Genomic DNA, 26,039 nt, shown 5'->3' on the forward strand with positions numbered 1-26,039 from the left:
CTGAACTCCTTTACCGGGCTGGACTCTTTTTAGGCCCGAGGTACAGGACATTTCTGGAGGAACCAGAACTCATTGTGTTATATTATTATGTGTGTGTAATCCATTGATGTTGCTAATACAACCCACGCAAAAGAATACAGTTGTTTTGAAGTTCTTTTCAATGTTTTAAGGGTTTATGAAAAGTTGATTTCCCTCCTGACGTTTACATAAGTCCTTTGTATTGGTGTAGACTTGACGGACCAGATGGGACTCATTCCATCCCAAACTAAAAGGAGAAACCAATGTTTTCTCTGGTAGGCACAACCTACCTGGCACCCCTATAAATAATAACCTCAAGTCAAAACCGTTACATAAAAAATGGCACCCCAGATGGGACAGCTCAACATTGAGAACTAACCAAAGCAAATCTTTTGTGTGGAATTAAAACAATGGATTCACCCCAAGATAATGTGCTCATCCATGTCATACCTGTCAATGGGAATATACAGGGCCATTCTGACCATCAAGCTGACAATACAAATCATAATGTGAATGGAGATACTGGAGTTGATTTGGGCCAGAGCCCTGGGAATCTGAATGCTCGGTCTGAACCACAGGCCACAGGAGGTCTAACCAGTTACTCACTTATTGACATGGATCTGTGTGGAAGTACTGAGCTAGCCCTCCCTCTGACACCCAACCTTCTTCCATTGTCTGGTTTATCTCCAGAGGTGGGAGTCTTACAACTTCAAGGTGACATCCTTGATATTCGTCGGACTCAACAACATCTCCAAACTCTTATCCACTATAAATTCAAATGTCTGAGGGAAGAGCAACAACAGAGTGCCATGGAATTCAGAAACTCACTGAGCACTCTAACCCACACGCTGACAGAGCTCAGTGAGAGTGGAAGACGGGAAATTACTGGTGCCATGGACAGGCAGTTTGACTACCAACGAAACCAACTCACTGCCACTCTCCAATGGCGCCTGCAACATCATCACACTGAGGTCCTCAAGGACGTTAATTCTGTTTTTTCTCCCATGGTTAACACTGTAGACCACTTGCAAACAGAACTCTCTAATTGTGTTAAAATGTTGGATGACGTGTCTGTGGACATGGCCTCCATTAGGCACAACTCCTTACACAGAGTTTCTCTGGTGTCCACTTCTGTTCAGACCACTGAGGGCCAAGCTGGCACCTCTGAAGAGCCAAGACAAGGCCATGCTACAGCCACCCCTTGCAGGATGCAATCCACCATGCATCCTGGTGTTCATTTTCATTGTCCGATAACGCCCTCCCCCTCTACTTCCTCAATCCCTCCTAGCTCGTTTGTTCATGGTGAATTGAGTAGACGTCATGTGGGGACGATGCCCATTAAATTGCAATTTCCCACCTTTGGGAAAAAAGATGACAGTCCGGATCCGCTAATGTACCTAGAAAGATGTCGTGACTTTCTTGCCCTCAATCCCCTGGCTGACGAAGAACTCCTTGCCACATTGAGGAATGTGTTGCATGGGACAGCTCGAGACTGGTGGGATGTGGCACGTCTCACCACTACCTCCTGGGCTGACTTTGAGGCCAAGTTTTCCTCTGCATTTCTGTCTGAGGACTACACAGATGAGCTGGCAGACAGAGTCAGGAATCGAGTGCAAAGCGAGAAAGAGGGTATCCGTGACTTTGCATACGGTTACCACTCCCTGTGCAGAAGGTGGAAACCTGGCATTAAGGAGGAAGAGGTCATTAAATTGATTTTGAAGAACATCAACCCACTACTAGCCAGTCAACTCCGAGAACGAGTCACCACTGTCGATGGACTGGTTCGCTTGGGACAGCAGTTTGAGAAGGACAGAGAATGCCAACAGCAATATGACCAAAGAAAGAAACAGACACCCAAACAGTTACCCAAGACAGACCATCAACAACAGCTAGAGTCTCCAGCCAAGACCCCTCTCATGTTCTGTTGGAGATGTAACCAAAAGGGACATTCTTCAGCTACATGTCCAAGACCGTATCAAGAAAACCCTTCCAGAAACCACAAATCACAACAGGCCAACACACCTAACTCTCTTCGCAGGAATGACCATCCTTCTCTGGGCGCTTTAACCAGAGCTGAAATCCCAAGAGTCACTGCCTACGCCCCCCCATCGACATCCCCTTCCTTTCAGTTCATACCGCACCAACTGGTGTTACCCCTGTCCATAGGCCCATGGACAGGAAGAGCCATCCTGGACACCGGGTCATCCTACACACTGCTCAATGAGAAACTGTGGAAGGAGGTTAAAGGTCCGCAATACAACTTGAAGCCGTGGACAGAAGGTCCACTCTATCTGGCTGATGGTGAGGCTAAACGACCACTTGCATGGAGTGAGGTAGAGTTCCGCCTGTGTAACCGCTCCTATATGATTCCTTCGGTTATTCTACAAACCAAGAACCTTGCTTTTCCTGTCGTGTTGGGAATTGATTTCATGTACTTCAGTGGTGTCCAGATTGATATCGCACACAATTGCTACTGGTTTCCATACAATCCGAGCAAGAAGCATTTCTTCCAATCAGAAGCTACGAAGTTACATGATTGGGGTTCAAATGTGGCAGTCTTCTCTGCCGTTGCTCCGTTACCACTAACCCTTGATAATCCTTCTGACGATCTCCTTTTACAGGCTGTAAGAAGAGCTCAGCTGGAACATCCAGAGGAGTTAAGGCTGTTGGAACAGCTGCAGAATAATGCTGATGTATGTACTTCAAGGCTAGGACGCACCGGGCTCCTGAAGCACAAAATATTCCTTACACAGGAAATGCCGATCAAGCAAAAGCCATATCGTTTGTCCCCAGCGAAGCTAATCATCCAAAAGGGACTCATTAATGATATGTTAACACAAGATATAATAGAACGTTCCTCCTCTCCTTGGGCTGCTCCTGTTGTCCTCATCCCAAAAAGGACTGGTGGTCTTAGATTTTGTGTGGACTATAGGAAGACCAACAATGTTTCCCAGACTGATGCCTATCCTCTTCCTACCATCCACGAGATCCTGGAGTCATTGTCTGGCGCTGTTGTGTTCACTACCCTTGACCTCAATAGTGGTTATTGGCAAGTTGAGATGGACCAGGAAAGCAAGGACAAGACTGCTTTTGTCTGTGCTGAGGGCTTGTTTTCCTTTAAGGTGATGCCTTTTGGATTAAAGAATGCACCTGCCACTTTCCAAAGACTGATGGAGATTGCGTTAGGTGAGCTCAAAGGGAAGATCTGTTTCGTCTACCTGGACGATATAATTATCTACTCCCAGAACAGAGAACAACACTTTCAAGATCTTCAAGCAGTGTTGGACAAGCTAAGATAAGCTGGTCTGACCGTGAATATGAAGAAGAGCAACTTCTGCCAAACTTCCCTGAAGTTCCTTGGCCATATTGTGTCTTTCGACGGCATTCATGTGGATCCTGAAAAGACCAAGGCGGTACAAGATTTTCCTGTGCCAACCACACTCAAGGCCCTTCAACGGTTCCTTGGGATGGCTGGATGGTACCATCGGTTTGTGTCGAACTTCTCCCAGGTGGCAGAACCCCTCAACGCGTTGAAGCGAAAAGGAGTGAAATTCCTATGGAGGGCAGAGTGCCAGACATCCTTTGAAACCCTGAAACGACACCTCGTCACACCTCCCATTTTAGGTCATCCCAACTTTGATTCCCCTTTTGTTGTTTACACTGATGCAAGTGATGTTGGACTTGGTGCTGTCCTAGTCCAACAGACTGGACTTGGCACTGAAGAAGTGCTAGCGTTCGCCAGTCGGACATTGAATGGAGCAGAACGGAACTACTCCACAACCGAGCAAGAGTGCCTTGCAGTTGTCTGGGCTTTGGAAAAGTGGAGGTACTACCTGGAGGGAAGACACTTCACTGTGGTCACTGACCATTCCTCCCTTGTGTGGGTGTTCAAGACCAACAAACCAAGCACCAGACTCATAAGATGGGCTCTACGGTTGCAAGAGTTCACCTTTGCAGTAGAATACAGGAAAGGAAAATACAACACTGTTCCAGATGCCTTATCCAGGGCTCCTGCTTGTGATAACGGTGGCCCTCATTTTACATGTGCTACTGTCCTGTCAAGCAGTCGAGACTCGCCCAAAACAGACTTTCCCATCTCTGATGAGACCATATGGAAAGCCCAACAGGATGATCCAGAAGTACAGGCTTTGTACCAGACTATCCTGGAAGATGGAGAAAAGATGGTCAATCCTACCACAAAGCTGACCATCATGGAAGACAAAGTCTACCGTGTTGTACAACTACCTCACAGAACCCTCTACCAATTGTACATACCTGAAACTCTACGCCTACAACTGCTTCAACATTTCCATGAAGACCCATTAGCTGGTCATTTGGGCAGGTTCAAAACCTACAAGCGGTTGCAAGCGTTACTGTGCTGGCCACATCTGAGCATAGATGTGAAGTCACACATCCGAAACTGTCAGGTTTGTCAAATGTACAAACCAGAAGGTAGAAAGCCTGCTGGCAAGTTGCAGCAAACGGTGGTTACCCGACCTTGGGAAATGCTAGGAGTGGATTTGATGGGTCCATTTCCTAGAAGCGCCAATCAGAATGTGTACATGCTTGTGTTTGTTGATTATTATTCAAAGTGGGTGGAACTCTTTTCCCTGCGTCAGGCCACAGCAAGGACCGTCTCTAACATCCTTACGAAAGAGATCCTGACTCGCTGGGGAGTGCCTGATTACATCCTGTCTGATCGAGGTTCCCAATTTGTCTCTGATCTCTTTGAGGAGACCTGCCAAAGATGGAACCTGAGACAGAAGTTGACCACGGCCTATCACCCACAGACCAATCTCACTGAGAGAGTAAATCGAACCTTGAAGACAATGATTGCTTCCTATGTAGGGACCCAGCACAAACACTGGGACAAGCACCTTCACGAGTTTCGATTTGCCCTGAATTCTGCTGTGCAAGAGTCCACTGGAGTCACACCTGCAGAGCTGAACCTAAGTCGTCCCCTCCGAGGACCCTTGGATATGGTGCTACAGCCCCAGCAGCTTACTCCAGACGCTGCTTGCTATGACCAGGTAGTCCATCTACATGACTTGAGAGCTCTTGTCTCAAAGAACATGATCCAGGCTCGACTCAAGCAGAAGAGAAATTATGATAAGAACAGACGAGACATGCAGTTTCAGCTTCGTGATCGGGTGTGGCTTCGCTCTCATCCTTACTCGAAAGCTGAACAATTCTTCTCTGCCAAGCTCGCTCCTAAATGGCAAGGACCATATAGGATTGTGGAGCAGATGGGCCCTTTGAACTACCGAGTGGTGAAAGAGGACACAGGTGAAGATATGCGCGTTGTCCATGTCTCACGCCTTAAGGCCTGTTACCCCTCGGCTGAGGAATTGGAGGCGATTGAGCGCAGCAAGATCTTGGATATCTTTGAAGAGGAAAGTGAGGAGACTTTTCTCGGATTCCCAGACCCAGAAGTCTCACACCTTAAGGCCTGTGACCCCTCAGCTGAGGAGCGTGAGCTCCAAAAAGTCATGAAAATGTTTGTAGAGGAAAGTGATGAGGAGACCTTTCTCGGTTTCCCCGAACAAGATGTGCCTTCCAGGGCAATGGTCGGCTTTTTCCAGGGGAGGGGGTGTGTGACGGCCCTGAATTATTCTGAACCGTCTCAGTGCTTCTCCTTCCAATAGGGTGCTTTCCCTTTAATTCCCAATTAAATAGCCAGCATCAGCTGCGCAAAAGGGGTTTGTGATGGAGACGTGACTGAGGATGTGTTCCCGAAGCTTCTCTATTCCGGTTGTTATGTTGCTGTTAAACGTGTGTTTTGTAGCCTGAGAGAGTTTACCCAGGATCGGATCCACTCTTTGCGTCCGTGGACTACACCTCTCCATTCTTCGTGGCCTTTCTCCGCTGGAGATCTATTGGCGGATTGTCTGACTGACCGACCACCTTTTTTGTATACGGTATTTCATTTGTTTTGATATGATGTATACGGTGATGATTTATGTAGTTAGATGTAGTTGAGGACTTAGTAAGAGCTGATACGCTTTAAAGTTGTGTGGTAAAATTGTTATATTGATTGTATGATTTAATACTGGGTTTACGCTACACGGAATGAACGGACAAACATTGCGTGACAAAAGTCACTTGAGTTCACTGAACTCCTTTACCGGGCTGGACTCTTTTTAGGCCCGAGGTACAGGACATTTCTGGAGGAACCAGAACTCATTGTGTTATATTATTATGTGTGTGTAATCCATTGATGTTGCTAATACAACCCACGCAAAAGAATACAGTTGTTTTGAAGTTCTTTTCAATGTTTTAAGGGTTTATGAAAAGTTGATTTCCCTCCTGACGTTTACATAAGTCCTTTGTATTGGTGTAGACTTGACGGACCAGATGGGACTCATTCCCTCCCAAACTAAAAGGAGAAACCAATGTTTTCTCTGGTAGGCACAACCTACCTGGCACCCCTATAAATAATAACCTCAAGTCAAAACCGTTACCACATATACACGCACCACTTTTCCGTTTTGTATTTTTAAGATTTTTTTTGAAACAAGTTATTTTTTTAAATTTCACTTTACCAATTTGGACTATTTTGTGTATGTCCATTACATGAAATCCAAATACATTTAAATTACAGATTGTAATGCAACAAAATTGGAAAAACGGAGGATGAATACATTTGCAAGGCATTGTATACCTGTGTTCTCTGTTTGTCTATTGTCAGTTCGTCTTGTCTTGTCAGGTCTTACCACAGTGTTTTCCCATCTCGTTGCTTCCTCAAGTTCTGTTTCCTAGTTTCCCCAGTTCTGACCATTCTGCCTGCCCTGACACCGAGCCTGCCTACCCTTCTGTACCTGTCTGACTCTGACCTGTTTACAAACCTCTGCCTGTCCTGACACCGAGCCTGGTTGCATTTATTTGGGCTGCAATCTGAGGTGCAGTTAATTGCTGATTTCTGAGGCTGGTAACTCTAATGAACTTATCCTCTGCAGCAGAGGTAACTCTGTGTCTTCCTTTCCTGTGGTGGTCCTCATGAGAGCCAGTTTCATCATAGTGCTTGATGGTTTTTGTGGCTGCAATTAAAAAAACTTTAAAAGTTCTTGAAATGTTCCTGGATTGACTGACTGCTTATTGCTTATTTGATCTGTTCTTGCCATAATATGAACTTGGTATTTTACCAAATAGGGCTATATTCTTTATACCACCCCTACCTTGTCACAATACAACTGATTGGCTCAAACGCATTAAGAAGGAAAGAAATTCCACAAATTCTATTTTAACAAGGCACACCTGTTAATAATTTAAATGCATTCCAGAGAATGCCAAGAATGTAAAAGCTGTCATCAAGGCAAAGGGTGACTACTTTGAAGATTGTCAAATATAAAATATATTTTGATTTGTTTAACACTTTTTTGGTTACTACATAATTCCATGTGTCATTTCATGGTTTTGAAGTCTTCACTATTGTGTTACAATGTAGAAAATAGTAAAAATAAATAAAAATCCTGGACTGAGTAGGTGTGGCCTAACTTTTGACTGGCACTGTATATATATATATATACACTTCAACCCAATTAAACAAGTCAACAATGTATTTAAAAGAACCAGTGGCGTTTAAAATAAGCAGTGGGCTTAGTACCTTGAGGTTCCTGTGGACAATGTGCAGGGAGTGAAGATAGGCCACGGCCTCCAACACCTGACGGACCACATTACTGGTGTCGCGCTCTGAATAGTAGCCCTGGTCCAGGATCCAATCAAATACCTCTCTGCCAGTAGCACTGTGGGGAGAAAGTGAGTGGCATGAAGCAGAAGCATGGTGCTGACCTACAGTAGGTGCTTTGAGCCTGACTGTCTCTGGTTCAAATAATTCACAGATCCTTTTTAATAGTATAACTTTATTTGATGTCTCTGACACGGAGACACATTGGGGAAAAATATGTTTGCATTACTATGCTATTACCATAGAAATGACACCTTGCCAAGGGCGAAGACATCAACATTTGACAAAATTACAGAGTCACCAAACATGCTTAATGTGATGATTTCTGATGGTTTACCTCATTATCAGAATAAAAGACCCACAAATCAATGCAATCCTGGAGAATATGAGTACCATATATTTTGTGAATCAGTCATATAGACCCCAAAACAGATTTAGAGTTTTATACACTGCTGGAAAGAGGAGATTATTAGCTTCAAAACAATTTAGAACCTGTGTACCAACTGTTCAAATTGAGCACAGCATAGCTACAACAGAGATCAGCTGTTTAGAGAAAATCACCCCCAAAGTTTGTTGTTGGTTTTCCAATTGCAATCTGCACATCACAATGCAAGTCCCACTGTATAAAACATATTATTTGGCATCACTTGTAGCTGGTTTGCTACTAATTTAACAGTTTGACAAGATAGTGTATTACTAGCTAGATAATGTGTTTAAAAATGAGTTTGTGGTTGTATTTGCCAGCTAAACAGCTAGTCAGCTAGCTTGTCAGTTGTCTGTTCGCTAGCCATTGACTCATTTTGAAAGGTGGATCTTCTTCTCCTCTGAGGCTTTCAAAGTGTACTGAAACTATGATTTCGACATTCAAATGAATTGGGTTGGCTCGAAAACATGTTGTTCTATTGAATTCTGTTTTAATCCAACAACAGGCCATGCCAATATTTTTTACGAAATGTGCAAGTTTTATGCTAATGCACTAGCACGACTTACGACTGATTATGATAGAGCATGTCACATTTAATGTTTCTATGGTAATGTGTCAAATCCCCAAGAACACAGACTAATGAAAAAAATGGAGCATGCAGAAATGAATCATATCTGAATACCAAATGAAGGCTGCAGAAGGGTAGTTCAGAGCTGTGCTCATATTTACAGGGCCTTAGGCTACCACAGCTCATTCCCTATAAGTGCATAATCAACACATAGACCCCTGCTGCCTCAAAAACAGGGGCGCAATCTCAACCAATCAGATGACTCAACTCACAGTTCAAGAAAGAGGAAGTACTCTTTTCTGGTCTTATAGAAATCCACCAGCTGAAGAATATTGGGGTGCTTCACCCTGGAGAGAGCAGGCCACAGGGGGAGAGAGGAGAGTTAGAAGGAGTGTACAGATGGAGAGAAATGGGAGTGCCTTCATTGAGATACACAGTACGGTATTACGGTATAATAATGCTCATGAATAAAACACAATAACAGTCAACCATGCCAAGAGGAACAGCAACCATGTGCAGGAAAAAAAAATGCAGCAATAAACATAATCAATTTAATTCAAAAAGGACTGAGATCTGCATGCTTAAACATCTGAATTGATTAGGGCATTTATGTGCAATCACGACCACGCGGCAGAACAGTATGGCATGTTTGACCGTGAGCACGATAACGACTGCACCGGCTAAGAAACTTCATGGTGAGTTTTGTCAGCGAGGCTAAGAGCAATGAAGAGTTTAACGCTTCACATAATGTGTTAGACAACATGGAAACAATTGGCCGTATGTGGTCTGTGTGCTGCTGGCTTTCAATGGTGCTTCAGGGGATTGGACTGATGGAATGGTATCTTTTCCAGTCACTGAAAGTAATGGCCGCCAACCACAAGAAGATTGATCAAATCCTTCAGTTCCAGAGCTTGAAGAAACCAATTGAAATAGCGAGCCCTATGAAGGTCATGCTTTTGTGTATCGGGAGAAAAGACTCCACGTATTAGATAACCCTTCAAGAAATGACACTTTCATCTTCTATTAAGTGCATTGGCTTTTTCATCTGTATTCTTTGAGTTCCCTACTGCCTGCAACAAATTGTTTGATAAGGCTCAGGTTATGCTAATGTTTACTGGAGAGGGAGGCAATGAAAGGGAGTATGCCACAACCTGATGATGAATAAGAAGCCTAATGTGAGAAGAATATTTGAGGATTAACAAAGTTGGAGTAAATATTGCTACCCAGTGTGATCATTCAGTGGAATGTAGTTTGCTTTACTTTTTCATGAAAAATGCTGCAGACATATTTTGTTTTCTTTGTTATTCGCTCTAATGGATGTCTGCAAATGCACATAGGCCACTAGAATAATACACCATCTCGTATGAAACAAAAAGCATTTACAGAGAATAGTTTTGTGAACGCAGATGCAAAATGACAGAAAGCAGAGTTTAAAGTTCATAACAAAAACTCACATCTTTAAAATAAGGATCTCGTTTTTTGCAGCCTTCCGAACTTTCCTTCCATCCTTTTTCAGGAACTTTTTACAAGTAAACATTTTCAGTGTATTTTTGTCCTTGGCCCTGAAGATCTCGCAGAACTCCTCTCTGAAAAGGAAATGCACAAAACCACACATTTATAAAGATCAACAGTACAGTTAATGGATTTCTAAATTAATTTTGTAAAGCCCTTGATTACAATTTCATAATTATTGGCCATGGTAACAGCATCCCTAGGTGGACTTGAATAAAGCATTTGTCTGTATTTAATTATTTTTTAAAAGTGAGCTAATTTTCTAATTATCTGGTTCCATATTGGACAAAGAAAAACCCAGACTAGAGGGCTGATATTGGGTTAATTGTATTTCCTGTTTGTTCAGACAGGTGGACTACTAAGAGCATACTTACGATTTAACAATCTGTCCCAGGTCATATTTATCTGTCACCTCTGAGGGATTGTTGTAATCCTTCTTTTCCCCCAGCGTCAAACAGCCAAATGGCATGGCCAATCCTGCCCTGAGGGAGAGCGAGAGAACGATCTGGTATCATGTAATGTCACACACTATTAGCCATTAGTGTACATTATTACACACCACATCAAACAGAATCCCTCAATCATGTAACATTGCACTGCACTGGTGGCGAGAAAGTCTTTCCAGAGTAAAGGGACTGATAAACAGCCAACGCCAGCTGATGCTATCACTGTTGAGCCGATTGTTTCACTTAACTACTGTAACAAGCCTTTGATAATCCTGTATTAACAAACACCCCTTTGATGGGCTGCAGAGCGTGATGTGAGGAGCTTCTAGGGGACTTAACTTTAAAAACATATCTCATTTACAGCATGCAACTGTGTCAGTCAGCACCAGGGTTCCTTTGAGCAGTCTGAACAGGGGATCCAAGTGCTAATGGAGGCAGAGCAGGAGAAGAGAAACACTAATGCAATTGTGCTCACTCAGCGAGGCTGTCAGTGTACCACAGCAACAAGTGAAGCATTTCCAATTAGGAAAGAGTAGCGAGCGATTATGAGCAGAGCATCCGAAAACACAAATTAAAGCACTTTATGAGCTCCGCATCACACTTACGGATCTAATTTCAGTGCTGCTTTTCTCTCTCTCTAACCGCACTGAGTGAAACTGAAGAAAACCTAACTAAGTTTACTGCTGAGAATCAAGATTTTATGGCAAGCTTAATTGGCATGTTATTTTTATGTTTGTTGGGTAGTTTGTATACTTTCTGAAAGACAGGACCATAGAGTCTAAAGACCAGATGGTAACATAAACTCAGCACAAAAATAAATGTCCCTTTATCAGGACCCTGTCTTTCAAAGATAATTTGTAAAAATCCAAATAACTTACCAGATCTTCATTGTAAAGGGTTTAAACACTGTTTCCCATGCTTGTTCAATGAACCACAAACAATTAATGAACATGCACCTGTGGAACGGTCGTTAAGACACTAACAGCTTACAGACAGCAGGCAATTAAGGTCACAGTTTGAAACTAAAGAGGCCATTCTTCTGACTCTGAAAAACACCAAAAGAAAGATGCCCAGGGTCCCTGCTCATCTGCGTGAACGTGCCTTAGGCATGCTGCAAGGAGGCATGAGGACTGCAGATGTGGCCAGGGCAATAAATTGCAATGTCCGTACTGTGAGATGCCTAAGACAGTGCTACAGGGAGACAGGACAGACAGCTGAATGTCCTCGCAGTGGCAGACCAAGTGTAACAACACATGCAGAGGATTGGTACATCCGAACATCACACATGCGGGACAGGTACAGGATGGCAACAACAACTGCCCGAGTTACATCAAGAACGCATAATCCCTCCATCAGTGCTCAGACTGTCCGCAATAGGCTGAGAGAGGCTGGACTGAGGACTTGTAGGCCTGTTGTAAGGCGGGTCCTCACCAGACATCACCAGCAATAACGTCGCCTAAGGGCACAAACCCACCGTAGCTGGACCAGACGGGACTGGCAAAAAGTGCTCTTCACTGATGAGTCATGGTTTTGTCTCACCAGGGGTGATGGTCGGATTCGCGTTTATCGTCGAAGGAATGAGAGTTACACCGAGGCCTGTACTCTGGAGCGGGATCGATTTGGAGGTGGAGGGTCCATCATGGTCTGGGGCGGTGTGTCACAGCATCATCGAACTGAGCTTGTTGTCATTGCAGGCAATCTCAATGCTATGCGCTACAGGGAAGACATCCTCCTCCCCCATGTGATACCTTCCTGCAGAATCATCCTGACATAAACCTCCAGCATGACAATGCCACAAGCCATACTGCTCGTTCTGTGCGTGATTTCCTATAAGACAGGAATGTCAGTGTTCTGCCATGGCCAGCGAAGAGCCCGGATCTCAATCCCATTGAGCACGTCTGGGACCTGTTGGATCGGAGGGTGAGGGCAGGGGCCATTCCCCCCCAGAAATGTCCAGGAACTTGCAGGTGCCCTGGTGGAAGAGTGGGGTAACATCTCACAGCAATTTCTGTTCAACTTGTTCAATTGATATCTCAGTTGTTGAATCTTGTTATGTTCATACAAATATTTACACATGTTAAATTCTCTGAAAATAAACGCAGTTGACAGTGAGAGGACGTTTATTTTTTTGCTGAGTTTAGTTGTTTTAAGAGTCTGCAATAATGGGACGTTCATTCTTTCCTCTAATAGTGATCCTACAGTAGGCAGTTGTGAAAAGAAAGGAGTGTATGGACACATTTTGACATAGTTCCAAATGCAGCAACTTTTCGACCAATGTGACTCTTCTCCGCAGCCTCTGCAGTCATCCCATCTATGAAGTGGTCAGTTTGGAGAGAATCTGGATAAGTGAATGACGTAATAGCTCTATTTATAGTATCTCCCATTGTCTGAAATATATTACATTGTTTTCGATGTTAGAAGGCCCAATAGATAACATCTCATACCTTTGAATAGGGAAAATTTGAATACAATTACCTTGGATAATCTATCCCTATATTTCCCTGATCTGTCTGACATGGTTGTATGGCACACCAGGAGTGAATGTCTCTATGCACACACAATAGCTGACTATGAGCTATTACTGAATCAATTATTGTCTGTGAGAATAAATTGGATGGAGGAAATCAGAGAGAGCGAGAGAGCGAGAGAGAGAGAGAGAGAGCAGAGAGGGAAAGCAGCCAAGTGAGGGCAATCTGTTCAAAAGAACCCTGTGAACTGACTGGAAAGTCCATCAGAGACATCTGAAATGCAGAGAGGAAACGGTGCTCTCTCTGAGATATGTTTTTCATTTGAGGAGGGAGCCTGTGTTGTGTAGCGCAGGTGAGGCAAAGCGTTGACCTTTCTCAGCTCAATCTCTCACTCCGTTAGAGAAAGAGACTCCTGCAGGAGCATCATTTAAATGAGAGCAGAACTGGTCTGGCAGGCCACCCCATTAACAAATGCATCAGGAAAAAATATATTATACTAATGCACATACAAGACAATAAAAGGAACATGTTCATTCCCCAAGTGGCAATAACAGCCAGAGACAGAGGAAATTATAGAGAAAGACTGAGACAGACAGACAGAGAGAGAGAGAAAGAAGAGAGAGATTAAATAAAAGCCTGTCTGTTACTGTTCTCTTTTTTATAGCTCTGATTAGTTCTATTGGATGCTGCGAAGGTCAAATTCAGGTCCATTAAAGTAACACATCTAATCAAACATGAATAATAAAAATGGAAGTGATTTCACATAAGATTTTTTACTCTCAGTCACTGAAGTCACTCAACACACAGGTTCACAGAGAGTGTTCTTTCTTTGATATCTCACTGCAAACGCAAAACTACCTCCATTAGAGAAAAAAATACATAGTACTTATTCTTAGAATCTCTGAAAAAAGCCTAAGAATGAACATAAAGCACCCAAAGCTGCTTCCTTTTTATATTGATTAATTCACGTAGAAGCCAGAGGCACAAAGCAGAGGTATGAAATATGCAATGACGCAATGTAATAGCACATTTGGATTGACCACCATCAGCATTATCAGCATTATCTTCCTGTGTTCCTACCTTAATCTTCCAACGGGGAGAAGCGATCGATTGCGTGAGACACTTTACAGCACTCTGCAGTGTGACCCTCACCCAGACAGCAGCCCTGCAAGGGGGGCTTTCTATATCTCTGATGTTTTTCTGCAGACACAGCAAAGAATTATGGGAAGGAAAATTGATAACGATAAAGAGCAAGGGTTGTTAGAAACAGCATGCCTTTTCCAATGAGGCAAGGTGATGAGCAAATTAGAATTCTTCTCCTGCCCATTGAAATCGATGTGAAACTCTCTTACTTCATGTTTCGGGATAAAGCTGAATTAAGTTTAACACACGGTACTGCAGTAGGGGATTACTTTACAACCCAGACAAATGGTATCTGTCTGGGTAGGTAAACTTTACTTACAGGAGAGAACAGCCTTCCTGCCTAATCCAACCATGACATTTTTCAGTATTTTTCGGTGCAAAAGCAGCAGCTACTCTTCCTGGGGTTCACACAAAACATGAAACCCGACATAATGTTTCCTATAAAAAGAAGTGATGCAGTCAGTCTCTCCTCAACTCTTATCCAAGACAGACTGGCATGCATAGTATTTATATCATCCCTCTGATTACAATGAAGAGCAAGATGTGCTGCTCTGTTCTGGGCCAGCTGCAGCTTAACTAGGTCTTTCCTTGTAGCACTGGACCACACGACCGGACGATAATCAAGATTAGACTAAACTAGAGCCTGCAGAACTTGCTTTTTGGAGTGTGGTGTCAAAAAAGCAGAGCATCTCTTTATTATGGACAGACCTCTCCCAAACTTCACAACCATTGAATCTATATGTTTTGACCATGACAGTTTACAATCTAAGGTAACGCCAAGTCATTTAGTCTCCTCAACTTGTTCAACAGCCACACCATTCATTACCAGATTCAGCTGAGGTCTAGAACTTAAGGAATGATTTGTACCAAATACAATGCCTTTAGTTTTAAAGATGTTCAGGACCAGTTTATTACTGGCCACCCATTCCAAAACAGACAACTCTTTGTTAGGGGTTTCAGTTACTTCATTAGCTGTGGTTGCTGATGCGTATATGGTTGAATCATCCGCAAACACGGACACATATACTTTGTTTAATGCAAGTGGCAAGTCATTGGTAAAAATAGAAAAGAGTAGAGGGCCTAGAGAGCTACCCTGCGGTACACCACACTTTACATGTTTGACACTAGAAAAGCTTCCATTAAAGAAAACTCGTTGAGTACTATTAGATAGATAGCTCTGAATCCAGGTTGAAAAGCCACTTTTTTTCAACAACAGGTTATGGTCAATAATATCAAAGGCTGCACTGAAATCTAACAGTACAGCTCCCACAATCTTCCTAATATAATTTTATTTCAACCAATCATCGGTCATTTGTGTCAGTGCAGTACATGTTGAGTGAAATATACCTTTGTTATCTACTTTTTTCTTTCTTTCTATAGCTCTCCACTGTTCCCTGGGCGCCGAAAACGTGTATGTCGATTAAGGCAGCCCCCCGCACCTCTCTGATTCAGAGGGGTTGGGTTCAATGCGGAAGACACATTTCAGTTGAAGGCACTCAGTTGAATGCTGACTGGGTATCCCCCTTTCCTTTCCTTTTTCTCTCATGCAATGGACAAAGTGTGTGCAATTGGTGCAGTGTTGTCTGTGCTCTCCCTCTCTCTTTCCTCCCTCTTTCTTGCAACACATTCCCACCATTCTAAGATGAACATTCTTGACATTAATTTCTTTCATCCGTCCTAAACCCTGGGGATTGCTGTAGGGTCAGGACGACTCAGATATTGCTTTCCTTCCCTGGAATTGAGTGACTATGATACGGTCAATATGGAGGGGCAGGACAACAACCGTATGGACTAAAGAAAGACTGGTGTCAGAAGGTCGCCGATGTTCTAATATTTGCCATTTACTGTCTCGCACTCTGATGAGAGAGAGGGTCACCGAAAATAAAGGCTATGAGGACATGTTATTACTCCACTTCAACCTAACATGGAACCCAAACCGGCTGCATGCGTGCGCGCCATCGTGCGCCATAATGCATACATTTATTTTGTCCCCCCACACCAAACGCGATCACGACATGCAGGTTAAAATATCAAAACAAACTCTGAACCAATTACATTAATTTGGGGACAGGTCGAAAAGCATTAAACATTTATGGCAATTTAGCTAGCTAGCTTCCACTTGCTAGCTAATTTGTCCTATTTAGCTAGCTTGCTGTTGCTAGCTAATTTGTCCTGGGATATTGTCACACCCTGACCATAGTTTGCTTTGTATGTTCTATGTTTTGTTTGGTCAGGGTGTGATCTGAGTGGGCATTCTATGTTGTGTGTCTAGTTTGTCTGTTTCTGTGTTTGGCCTGATATGGTTCTCAATCAGAGGCAGGTGTTAGTCATTGTCTCTGATTGGGAACCATATTTAGGTAGCCTGTTTGGTGTTGGGTTTTGTGGGTGATTGTTTCCTGTGTTAGTGTTTGTGCCACACGGGACTGTTTTCGGGTTTTCACTTTGTTGTTTTGGTTATGTGTTCATGTTCAGTTTTCTAATTAAAAAAACATGGACAACTACCGCGCTGCATTTTGCTCCTCCTCTCCTTCGACACAAGAAAACCGTTACAGAATCACTCACCACAACAGGACCAAGCGGCGTGGTAACGGGCAACAGCAACAGCGGCGCAAAGAGGAATGGACATGGGACGATGTATTGGACAGCAAGGGTTGCTACACATGGGAGGAGATCCTGGCGAGAAAAGATTGCCTTCCATGGGAACAGGTGGAGGCAGCTAGGAGAGCAGAGGCAGCCGGAGAGAGGAGCCGGCGATATGAGGGAACACGGCTGGCAAGGAAGCCCGAGAGGCAGCCCCAAAAATGTATTGGGGGGTGGCACACAGGAAGTATGGCGAAGCCAGGTAGGAGACCTGAGCCAACTTCCTGTGCTTCCCGGAGGGCGAGAGAGACCGGGCAGGCACCGTGTTATGCTGTGAAGCGCACGGTGTCCCCAGTGCGGGTGCATAGCCCGGTGCGGTACATACCAGCTCCGCGTATCGGCCGGGCTAGAGTGGGCATCGAGCCAAGTGCCATGAAGCCGGCTCTACGCATCCGGTCTCCAGTGCGTCTCCTTGGGCCGGCTTACATGGCACCAGCCTTGCGCATGGTGTCCCCAGTTTGCCTGCATAGCCCAGTGCGGGCTATTCCACCTCGCCGCACTGGCAGGGCGACCGGGAGCATTCAACCAGGTTAGGTTGGACAGGCTCGGTGCTCAAGAGCTCCAGTGCGCCTGCACGGTCCGGTCTATCCGGTACCACCTCCACACACCAGCCCTCCGGTGGCAGCCCCCCGCGCCAGGCTGTCTCTACGTCTCATCCCTACAGGTGCTCCCGCCTGTCCAGCGCTGCCGGAGCTTTCCTCTCCAGCGATGTTGGAGTCTCCAGTCTGCCCAGCGCCGCCTGAGCTACCCGTCTGCCCAGCGCCATCAGAGTCGCCAGTCTGCCCAGCGCCGCCTGAGCTACCCGTCTGCCCATCGCCATCAGAGTCGCCAGTCTGCCCAGCGCCGCCTGAGCTACCCGTCTGCCCAGCGCCATCAGAGTCGCCAGTCTGCCCAGCGCCGCCTGAGCCACCCGTCTGCCCAGCGCCGCCTGAGCCACCCGTCTGCCCAGCGCCGCCAGTGCCGCCAGTCTGCAAGGAGCCGCCAGTGCCACCAGTCTGCAAGGAGCCGCCAGTGCCACAAGTCTGCAAGGAGCCGCCAGTCAGCCAGGAGCCGCCACCGCGGACAGATGCCCACCCAGACCCTCCCCAATAGGTTCATGTTTTGCGGCCGGAGTCCGCACCTTGGGGGGGTACTGTCACACCCTGACCATAGTTTGCTTTGTATGTTCTATGTTTTGTTTGGTCAGGGTGTGATCTGAGTGGGCATTCTATGTTGTGTGTCTAGTTTGTCTGTTTCTGTGTTTGGCCTGATATGGTTCTCAATCAGAGGCAGGTGTTAGTCATTGTCTCTGATTGGGAACCATATTTAGGTAGCCTGTTTGGTGTTGGGTTTTGCGGGTGATTGTTTCCTGTGTTAGTGTTTGTGCCACACGGGAATGTTTTCAGGTTTTCACTTTGTTGTTTTGGTTATGTGTTCATGTTCAGTTTTCTAATTAAAAAACCATGGACAACTACCGCGCTGCATTTTGGTCCTCCTCTCCTTCGACACAAGAAAACCGTTACAGATATAAACATTGAGTTGTTATTTTACCTGAAATTTACCTGAAAGGTTCTCTGCTCCGACAATTAATCCACACATAGAATGGTCAACCGAATCTTTCCTAGGCATCTCTCCTTTTTGCCTTTTTCTTCTCTTGACTTTATATTGCGATTGGCAACTTTCATAAATTAGGTGCATTACCGCCACTGACCTTGTTCGTCTTTCAGTCACCCACGTGGGTATAACCAATGTGGAGATGGCACGTGGGTACCTGCTTCTATAAACCAATGAGGAGATGGGAGAGGCAGGACTTGCAGTGCGATTTGCGTCACAAATAGAACTGACTTCTATTTTAGCCCTTGGCAACGCAGATGCTCGTTGGTACGCGAGCAGTGTGGGTGCAATAATTGAATAATATAGATTTCTAAATGTATTTTGCAATGCTCGCGTGTAGTCAGCCTGTAAACATGACATTGAAATACATGCTCTGATGGTGTGAGTGACTTTGAAAAGTATTCGTATATGGAGCAAAACTGATGTGATTGTTCCAGTATTAGCAACTTGAAATACAATGAAGATGGCAGAAAAGAACCAATCAAGCATTAAGTGCAGTGGAGTCTAGCGCAAATTGAAGAGAGCCAATTCTCTTGAATTGGCCTTTTAGATTAACGAGTAACGTGATAATTGCAGGAAAATTGCCACTGTGGAGACAGGTTAGAGAATAGTGTGTTGCTTTCTTAGTGTGAGGCTTGAGAGTGTGATGGAGTGGAGAGGGGAGGGGACCAGGCTAGGGGCTGGCTGGCTTGCTGGCTGGTTAAGTGTGGGCTGAATGTCAGTGCTGTCAGAGGCAATGCAGGCCCAGCCAAAGATCACCCCTGGCAAACAAATTAAATGCTGCATCTAGCCATAAAGAAGTAAACCAAAAGGGCACCATATTTTCTGATTCACATCTACGACATCTTCCAGATGGCTCTTTATGCTCCCTGAGATGTTTTGTGTGTTAGTCATAATCCTTGTGGCCTGAATAAGTGCACTGCTAGCAATAGAGTATGGCAACAAAACAATCAATTACAGAGTTCTGACGGACTTCAACGGTACACATCGTGGACAATATCCATAAAGTACAATCTTTCCATACAGTAGTACATACTTTCCAGAGCCTATTTCTCTAGCCATGTATACCATATGAGGTAGGGGCCTCGCCCACCTTCCCTGCAACCTTACTGGAGAAAATGCAAGCGTTTCTTAAACACCTTCTAATTCCTATCACAATGTCTAAACGAAATGAAAGTTGCCCATCCAATTCGGTGAAATCAAATGTATTTTAACCGAAGGCAAGACAAAAGTGAATTATTGCATTTGCAACCATTACACTGTGAAAGGTAAAGCTGCCTTGCATGCAGATATGCTAATGAACGTTATCCATCCTGGATGTATAACAGAAAAAAGTCCTAAAAAGGTCAAGGATGTCTCCGATTCAAGGTGAACTTTGAATCAGCATTGAACAGCTTCTATGCGCCTTGCCATACATTCTGGAACTCTATTGGAGGAATGCAACGCCATTCTTCCACGAGAAATTCTATAATTTAGTGTTTTGTTGATGGTGGTGGAAAAATACTGTCTCAGGCGCCGCTCTAGAATCTCCCATAAGTGTTCAATTGGGTTGAGATCTGGTGACTGATACACATACACACACACACGCGTGCGCACACACACACACACACACACACACACCCACACACACACACACACACACACACACACACACCTGAGTTTCCGTTAGGAAAATGTGGCGCCGGACATTTGACCGGCAGCATTTTAATTCACAAGACATTTAAGAAATTTACCGGAACCATATCCATTGGTTGTGTAACCTGATTAGGGCATCCACCCACGGTTCTCAGAATGACAGAAATCACATTTAGTTTATGGTAATTCATCTTAAAAGAAGATGCAACTCAGATGCAACGGCGTGCATCATTTTTACTGAATTCCGATGAGCAATTTGAAGACAGTAGAGTACAGCCTTCCTGCCTAATCCCACCATTACATTTTTAGGTATTTTATTAGGATCCCCATTAGCTGTTGCAAAAGCAGCAGCTACTCTTCCTGGTGGTTAACACAAAACATGAGATAATACAGAACATGAATAGAAAAGAACAGCTCAAGGACAGAACTACATACATTTCTTAAGTTACATATCAACGCATAAACACAAACTATATAGGTCACATAGGGGAGAGGTGCTGTGCAGTCAGGTGTTGCATTGTCTGTTTTTTGAAACCAGGTTTGCTGATTATTTGAGCAATATGAGATGGAACCAAGTTCAATGCAATAATGGCTCTATATAATACTGTATGCTTTCTTGAATTTGATCTGGATTTGGGGACTGTGAAAATACCCCTGGTGGCATGTCTGGTGAGGTAAATGTGTGTGTCAGAGCTGTGTGTAAAGTAGCCTATGCAGACATTTAGGAATTTTCAACACATTAACGTTTCTTATAAAAAGAAGTGATGCTGTCAGTCTCTCCTTAACTACTAACCAAGAGAGACTGGCATGCATAGTATTTATATCATTCCTCTGATTACAATGAAGAGCAAGACGTGCTGCTCTGTTCTGGGCCAGCTGCAGCTTAACTAGGTCTTTCCTTGTAGCACTGGGCCACACGACTAGATAATAATCAAGATTAGACTAAACTAGAGCCTGCAGAACTTGCTTTTTGGAGTGTGGTGTCAAAAAAGCAAAGCATCTCTTTATTATGGACAGACCTCTCCCCATCTTTACAATGCGCCACGCGTCCCTAAGGCTAGGGGAAGCTTTCCTGCAAGTAAAATGAATTAAATTGCCAAAATGACATCCTAGCTAACTAGCTAACTCCTGTCTATAGAGAAATAAATATATCATTCAAAATAGGCTACTACACCAGAAAGCATTATTTGGCCACAGAGGAAAAAGTGGATTGTCTTAAATTGCATAGTTGGGCAGAGCACGCTGCAAATACCAAATAGATGATTGTTGAGTTGCGAGTGTCAGTGAAAAGAAGAGCAACCCATAAGTGCAATATTTAAAAATACAATGGCTGAAAAACAGTTTGGAAAACAAATGGCTATTGCTGTAAAAAGAAGACAATGAAAAGACTCCAATCTGTCTTTTAGTTATCAAGATTCTCAACAGTGGAGAACATCGGTCATATCCCCAGTGAGTGTGCATATTCACTGTCTTTATCATTGGGTCTGTTACGGTGAGTGAATGAGGACCCAAAAGCGAACTAACTTAAACAGAGCTTCTTTAATAACCAAACATAGGTAGGCTCAGATAGACCGGCAGATTCCGACAGGACAGGACAAGGTTACAGCAAACATGACGATAGTCTGGTTCAGGCATGAAACACAACAAACAAGAATCCGACAAGGACAGGAACAAAAACAGAGAGAGATATAGGGGACTAATCAGAGGGAAAAAGGGAACAGGTGGGAAAAGGGGTGACGAGGTAGTCAGGAGGAGACAAGGAACAGCTGGGGGAAAGCGGGGGAGAAAAGGTAACCTAATACGACCAGCAGAGGGAGACAGGGTGAAAGGAAAGGACAGAAAGACACAACATGACAATACATGACAGTACCCCCCCACTCAACGAGCGCCTCCTGGCGCACTCGAGGAGGAAACCTGGCGGCAACGGAGGAAATCCTCGATCAGCGCACGGTCCAGCACGTCCCGAGAGGGAACCCAACTCCTCTCCTCAGGACCGTACCCCTCCCAATCTACGAGGTACTGGTGACCACGGCCCCGAGGACGCATGTCCAAAATCCTGCGGACCCTGTAGATGGGTGCGCCCTCGACAAGGATGGGGGGGGGGGGGGGGGAGACGAGCGGGGGCGCGAAGAACGGGCTTGATACTCGTTGGACAAAAGCCTGAGCGGAGGGGACGCTGGACTCGGCGAACTGAGATGAGAACAGCGGAGGCTGGTACCCGAGGCTACTCTGAAAAGGAGATAGCCCGGTCGCAGACGAAGGAAGCGAGTTGTGGGCGTATTCTGCCCAGGGGAGCTGTTCTGACCAAGACGCAGGGTTGCGAAAAGAAAGACTGCGTAAGATGCGACCAATAGTCTGATTGGCCCGTTCTGCTTGACCGTTAGACTGGGGGTGAAAGCCGGAAGAGAGACTGACGGAAGCCCCAATCAAACGGCAAAACTCCCTCCAAAATTGAGACGTGAATTGCGGACCTCTGTCCGAAACGACGTCTGACGGAAGGCCATGAATTCTGAAAACATTCTCGATGATGATTTGTGCCGTCTCTTTAGCAGAAGGAAGCTTAGCAAGGGGAATGAAATGAGCCGCCTTAGAGAACCTATCGACAACCGTAAGAATAACAGTCTTCCCCGCTGACGATGGCAGTCCGGTGACAAAATCTAAGGCGATGTGAGACCACGGTCGAGAGGGAATGGGAAGCGGCCTGAGACGGCCGGCAGGAGGGGAGTTACCGGACTTAGTCTGCGCGCAGACCGAACAAGCAGCCACGAAACGACGCGTGTCATGCTCCCGGGTGGGCCACCAAAAACGCTGGCGAATGGAAGCAAGCGTACCCCGAACGCCAGGGTGGCCGGCTAACTTGGCAGAGTGAGCCCACTGAAGAACGGCCAGACGAGTAGGAACGGGAACGAAAAGAAGGTTCCTAGGACAAGCGCGCGGCGACGGAGTGTGAGTGAGCGCTTGCTTTACCTGCCTCTCAATTCCCCAGACAGTCAACCCGACAACACGCCCCTCAGGGAGAATCCCCTCGGGGTCAGTGGAGGCTACTGAAGAACTGAAGAGACGAGATAAAGCATCAGGCTTGGTGTTCTTAGAGCCCGGACGATAAGAAATCACGAACTCGAAACGAGCGAAAAACAGCGCCCAACGCGCCTGACGCGCATTAAGTCGTTTGGCAGAACGGATGTACTCAAGGTTCCTATGGTCAGTCCAAACGACAAAAGGAACGGTCGCCCCCTCCAACCACTGTCGCCATTCGCCTAGGGCTAACCGGATGGCGAGCAGTTCGCGGTTTCCCACATCATAGTTACGTTCCGACGGCGACAGGCGATGAGAAAAATACGCGCATGGGTGGACCTTGTCGTCAGAGAGGGAGCGCTGAGAAAGAATGGCTCCCACGCCCACCTCTGACGCGTCAACCTCGACAACGAACTGTCTAGAGACGTCAGGTGTAACAAGGATAGGAGCGGATGTAAAACGATTCTTGAGGAGATCAAAAGCTCCCTGGGCGGAAACGGACCACTTAAAGCACGTCTTGACAGAAGTAAGGGCTGTGAGAGGAGCTGCCACCTGACCGAAATTACGGATGAAACGACGATAGAAGTTCGCGAAGCCGAGAAAGCGCTGCAGCTCGACGCGTGACTTAGGGGCGGGCCAATCAATGACAGCTTGGACCTTAGCGGGATCCATCTTAATGCCTTCAGCGGAAATAACAGAACCGAGAAATGTGACGGAGGAGGCATGAAAAGTGCACTTCTCAGCCTTCACAAAAAGACAATTCTCTAAAAGGCGCTGGAGGACACGTCGAACGTGCTGAACATGAATCTGGAGTGACGGTGAAAAAATCAGGATATCGTCAAGGTAAACGAAAACAAAGATGTTCAGCATGTCTCTCAGGACATCATTGACTAATGCCTGAAAGACAGCTGGAGCGTTAGCGAGGCCGAAAGGAAGAACCCGGTATTCAAAGTGCCCTAACGGAGTGTTAAACGCCGTCTTCCACTCGTCCCCCTCCCTGATGCGCACGAGATGGTAAGCGTTACGAAGGTCCAACTTAGTGAAAAACCTGGCTCCCTGCAGGATCTCGAAGGCTGAAGACATAAGAGGAAGCGGATAACGATTCTTAACTGTTATGTCATTCAGCCCTCGATAATCTATGCAGGGGCGCAGAGACCCGTCCTTCTTCTTGACAAAAAAAACCCCCGCTCCGGCGGGAGAGGAGGAGGGGACTATGGTACCGGCGTCAAGAGCTACAGACAAATAATCCTCGAGAGCCTTACGTTCGGGAGCCGACAGAGAGTATAGTCTACCCCGGGGGGGAGTGGTTCCCGGAAGGAGATCAATACTACAATCATACGACCGGAGGAAGAGAGGAAGAGAGGTGGCCCTGGACCGACTGAACACCGTGCGCAGATCGTGATATTCCTCCGGCACCCCTGTCAAATCACCAGGCTCCTCCTGTGAAGAAGAGACAGAGGAAACAGGAGGGATAGCAGACATTAAACATTTCACATGACAAGAGACGTTCCAGGAGAGGATAGAATTACTAGACCAATTAATGGAAGGATTATGACAAACTAGCCAGGGATGGCCCAAAACAACAGGTGTAAAAGGTGAACGAAAAATCAAAAAAGAAATGGTTTCGCTATGATTACCAGAAACAGTGAGGGTTAAAGGTAGCGTCTCACGCTGAATCCTGGGGAGAGGACTACCATCCAGGGCGAACAAGGCCGTGGACTCCCTTAACTGTCTGAGAGGAATGTCATGTTCCCGAGCCCAGGTCTCGTCCATAAAACAGCCCTCCGCCCCAGAGTCTATTAAGGCACTGCAGGAAGCTGACGAACCGGTCCAGCGTAGATGGACCGACAAGGTAGTGCAGGATCTTGAAGGAGAGACAGGAGTAGTAGCGCTCACCAGTAGCCCTCCGCTTACTGATGAGCTCTGGCTTTTACTGGACATGAAGTGACAAAATGACCAGCAGAACCGCAATAGAGACAGAGGCGGTTGGTGATTCTCCGTTCCCTCTCCTTAGTCGAGATGCGGATACCTCCCAGCTGCATAGGCTCAGCACCCGAGCCGGCAGAGGAAGATGGTAGTAATGCGGAGAGGGGGGCAACGGAGAACGCGAGCTCCTTTCCACGAGCTCGGTGACGAAGATCAACCCGTCGCTCAATGCGAATAGCGAGTTCAATCAGGGAATCCACGCTGGAAGGGACCTCCCGGGAGAGAATCTCATCCTTTACCTCTGCGCGGAGACCCTCCAGAAAACGAGCGAGCAAAGCCGGCTCGTTCCAGCCACTGGAGGCATCAAGAGTGCGAAACTCAATAGAATAGTCTGTTATGGATCGATTACCTTGACATAGGGAAGACAGGACCCTGGAAGCCTCCTCCCCAAAAACAGATCGATCAAAAACCCGTATCATCTCCTCCTTAAAGTCCTGATACTGGTTAGTACACTCAGCCCTTGCCTCCCAGATTGCCGTGCCCCACTCACGAGCCCGTCCAATAAGGAGAGATATGACGTAGGCGACACGAGCAGTGCTCCTGGAGTAAGTGTTGGGCTGGAGAGAAAACACAATATCACACTGGGTGAGGAACGAGCGGCATTCAGTGGGCTCCCCAGAGTAACACGGCGGGTTATTGATTCTGGGCTCCGGAGATTCGAAAGCCCTGGAAGTGGCCGGTGGATCGAGGCGGAGATGGTGAACCTGTTCTGTGAGGTTGGAGACTTGGGTGGCCAGGGTCTCAACGGCATGTCGAGCAGCAGACAATTCCTGCTCGTGTCTGCCTAGCATCGCTCCCTGGATCTCGACGGCTGAGTGGAGAGGATCCGAAGTCGCTGGGTCCATTCTTGGTCGGATTCTTCTGTTACGGTGAGTGAATGAGGACCCAAAAGCGAACTAACTTAAAC

General features: G+C 45.8%; 1 protein-coding gene across 1 annotated transcript in view; it reads right to left on the bottom strand.

Annotated features, from left to right (window-relative positions):
- Positions 1-26,039, bottom strand: part of LOC110527887 (caM kinase-like vesicle-associated protein) — a 102,495-nt gene that overhangs the window by 8,562 nt on the left and 67,894 nt on the right. Inside the window, exons 2-6 of the mRNA XM_021609476.3 lie at positions 14,201-14,320; positions 10,581-10,688; positions 10,149-10,280; positions 8,967-9,041; positions 7,622-7,760 (exon numbers count right to left, since the gene is read on the bottom strand). Coding sequence (XP_021465151.1) covers positions 7,622-7,760; positions 8,967-9,041; positions 10,149-10,280; positions 10,581-10,675 — 441 coding nt within the window. The 5' untranslated portion in view covers positions 10,676-10,688; positions 14,201-14,320. The remainder of the gene's footprint in view (positions 1-7,621; positions 7,761-8,966; positions 9,042-10,148; positions 10,281-10,580; positions 10,689-14,200; positions 14,321-26,039) is intronic.

Source organism: Oncorhynchus mykiss, chromosome 7 (assembly GCF_057628025.1).
Source record: "Oncorhynchus mykiss isolate SJ-2025 chromosome 7, ASM5762802v1, whole genome shotgun sequence".
NCBI classification, from domain to species: domain Eukaryota; kingdom Metazoa; phylum Chordata; class Actinopteri; order Salmoniformes; family Salmonidae; genus Oncorhynchus; species Oncorhynchus mykiss.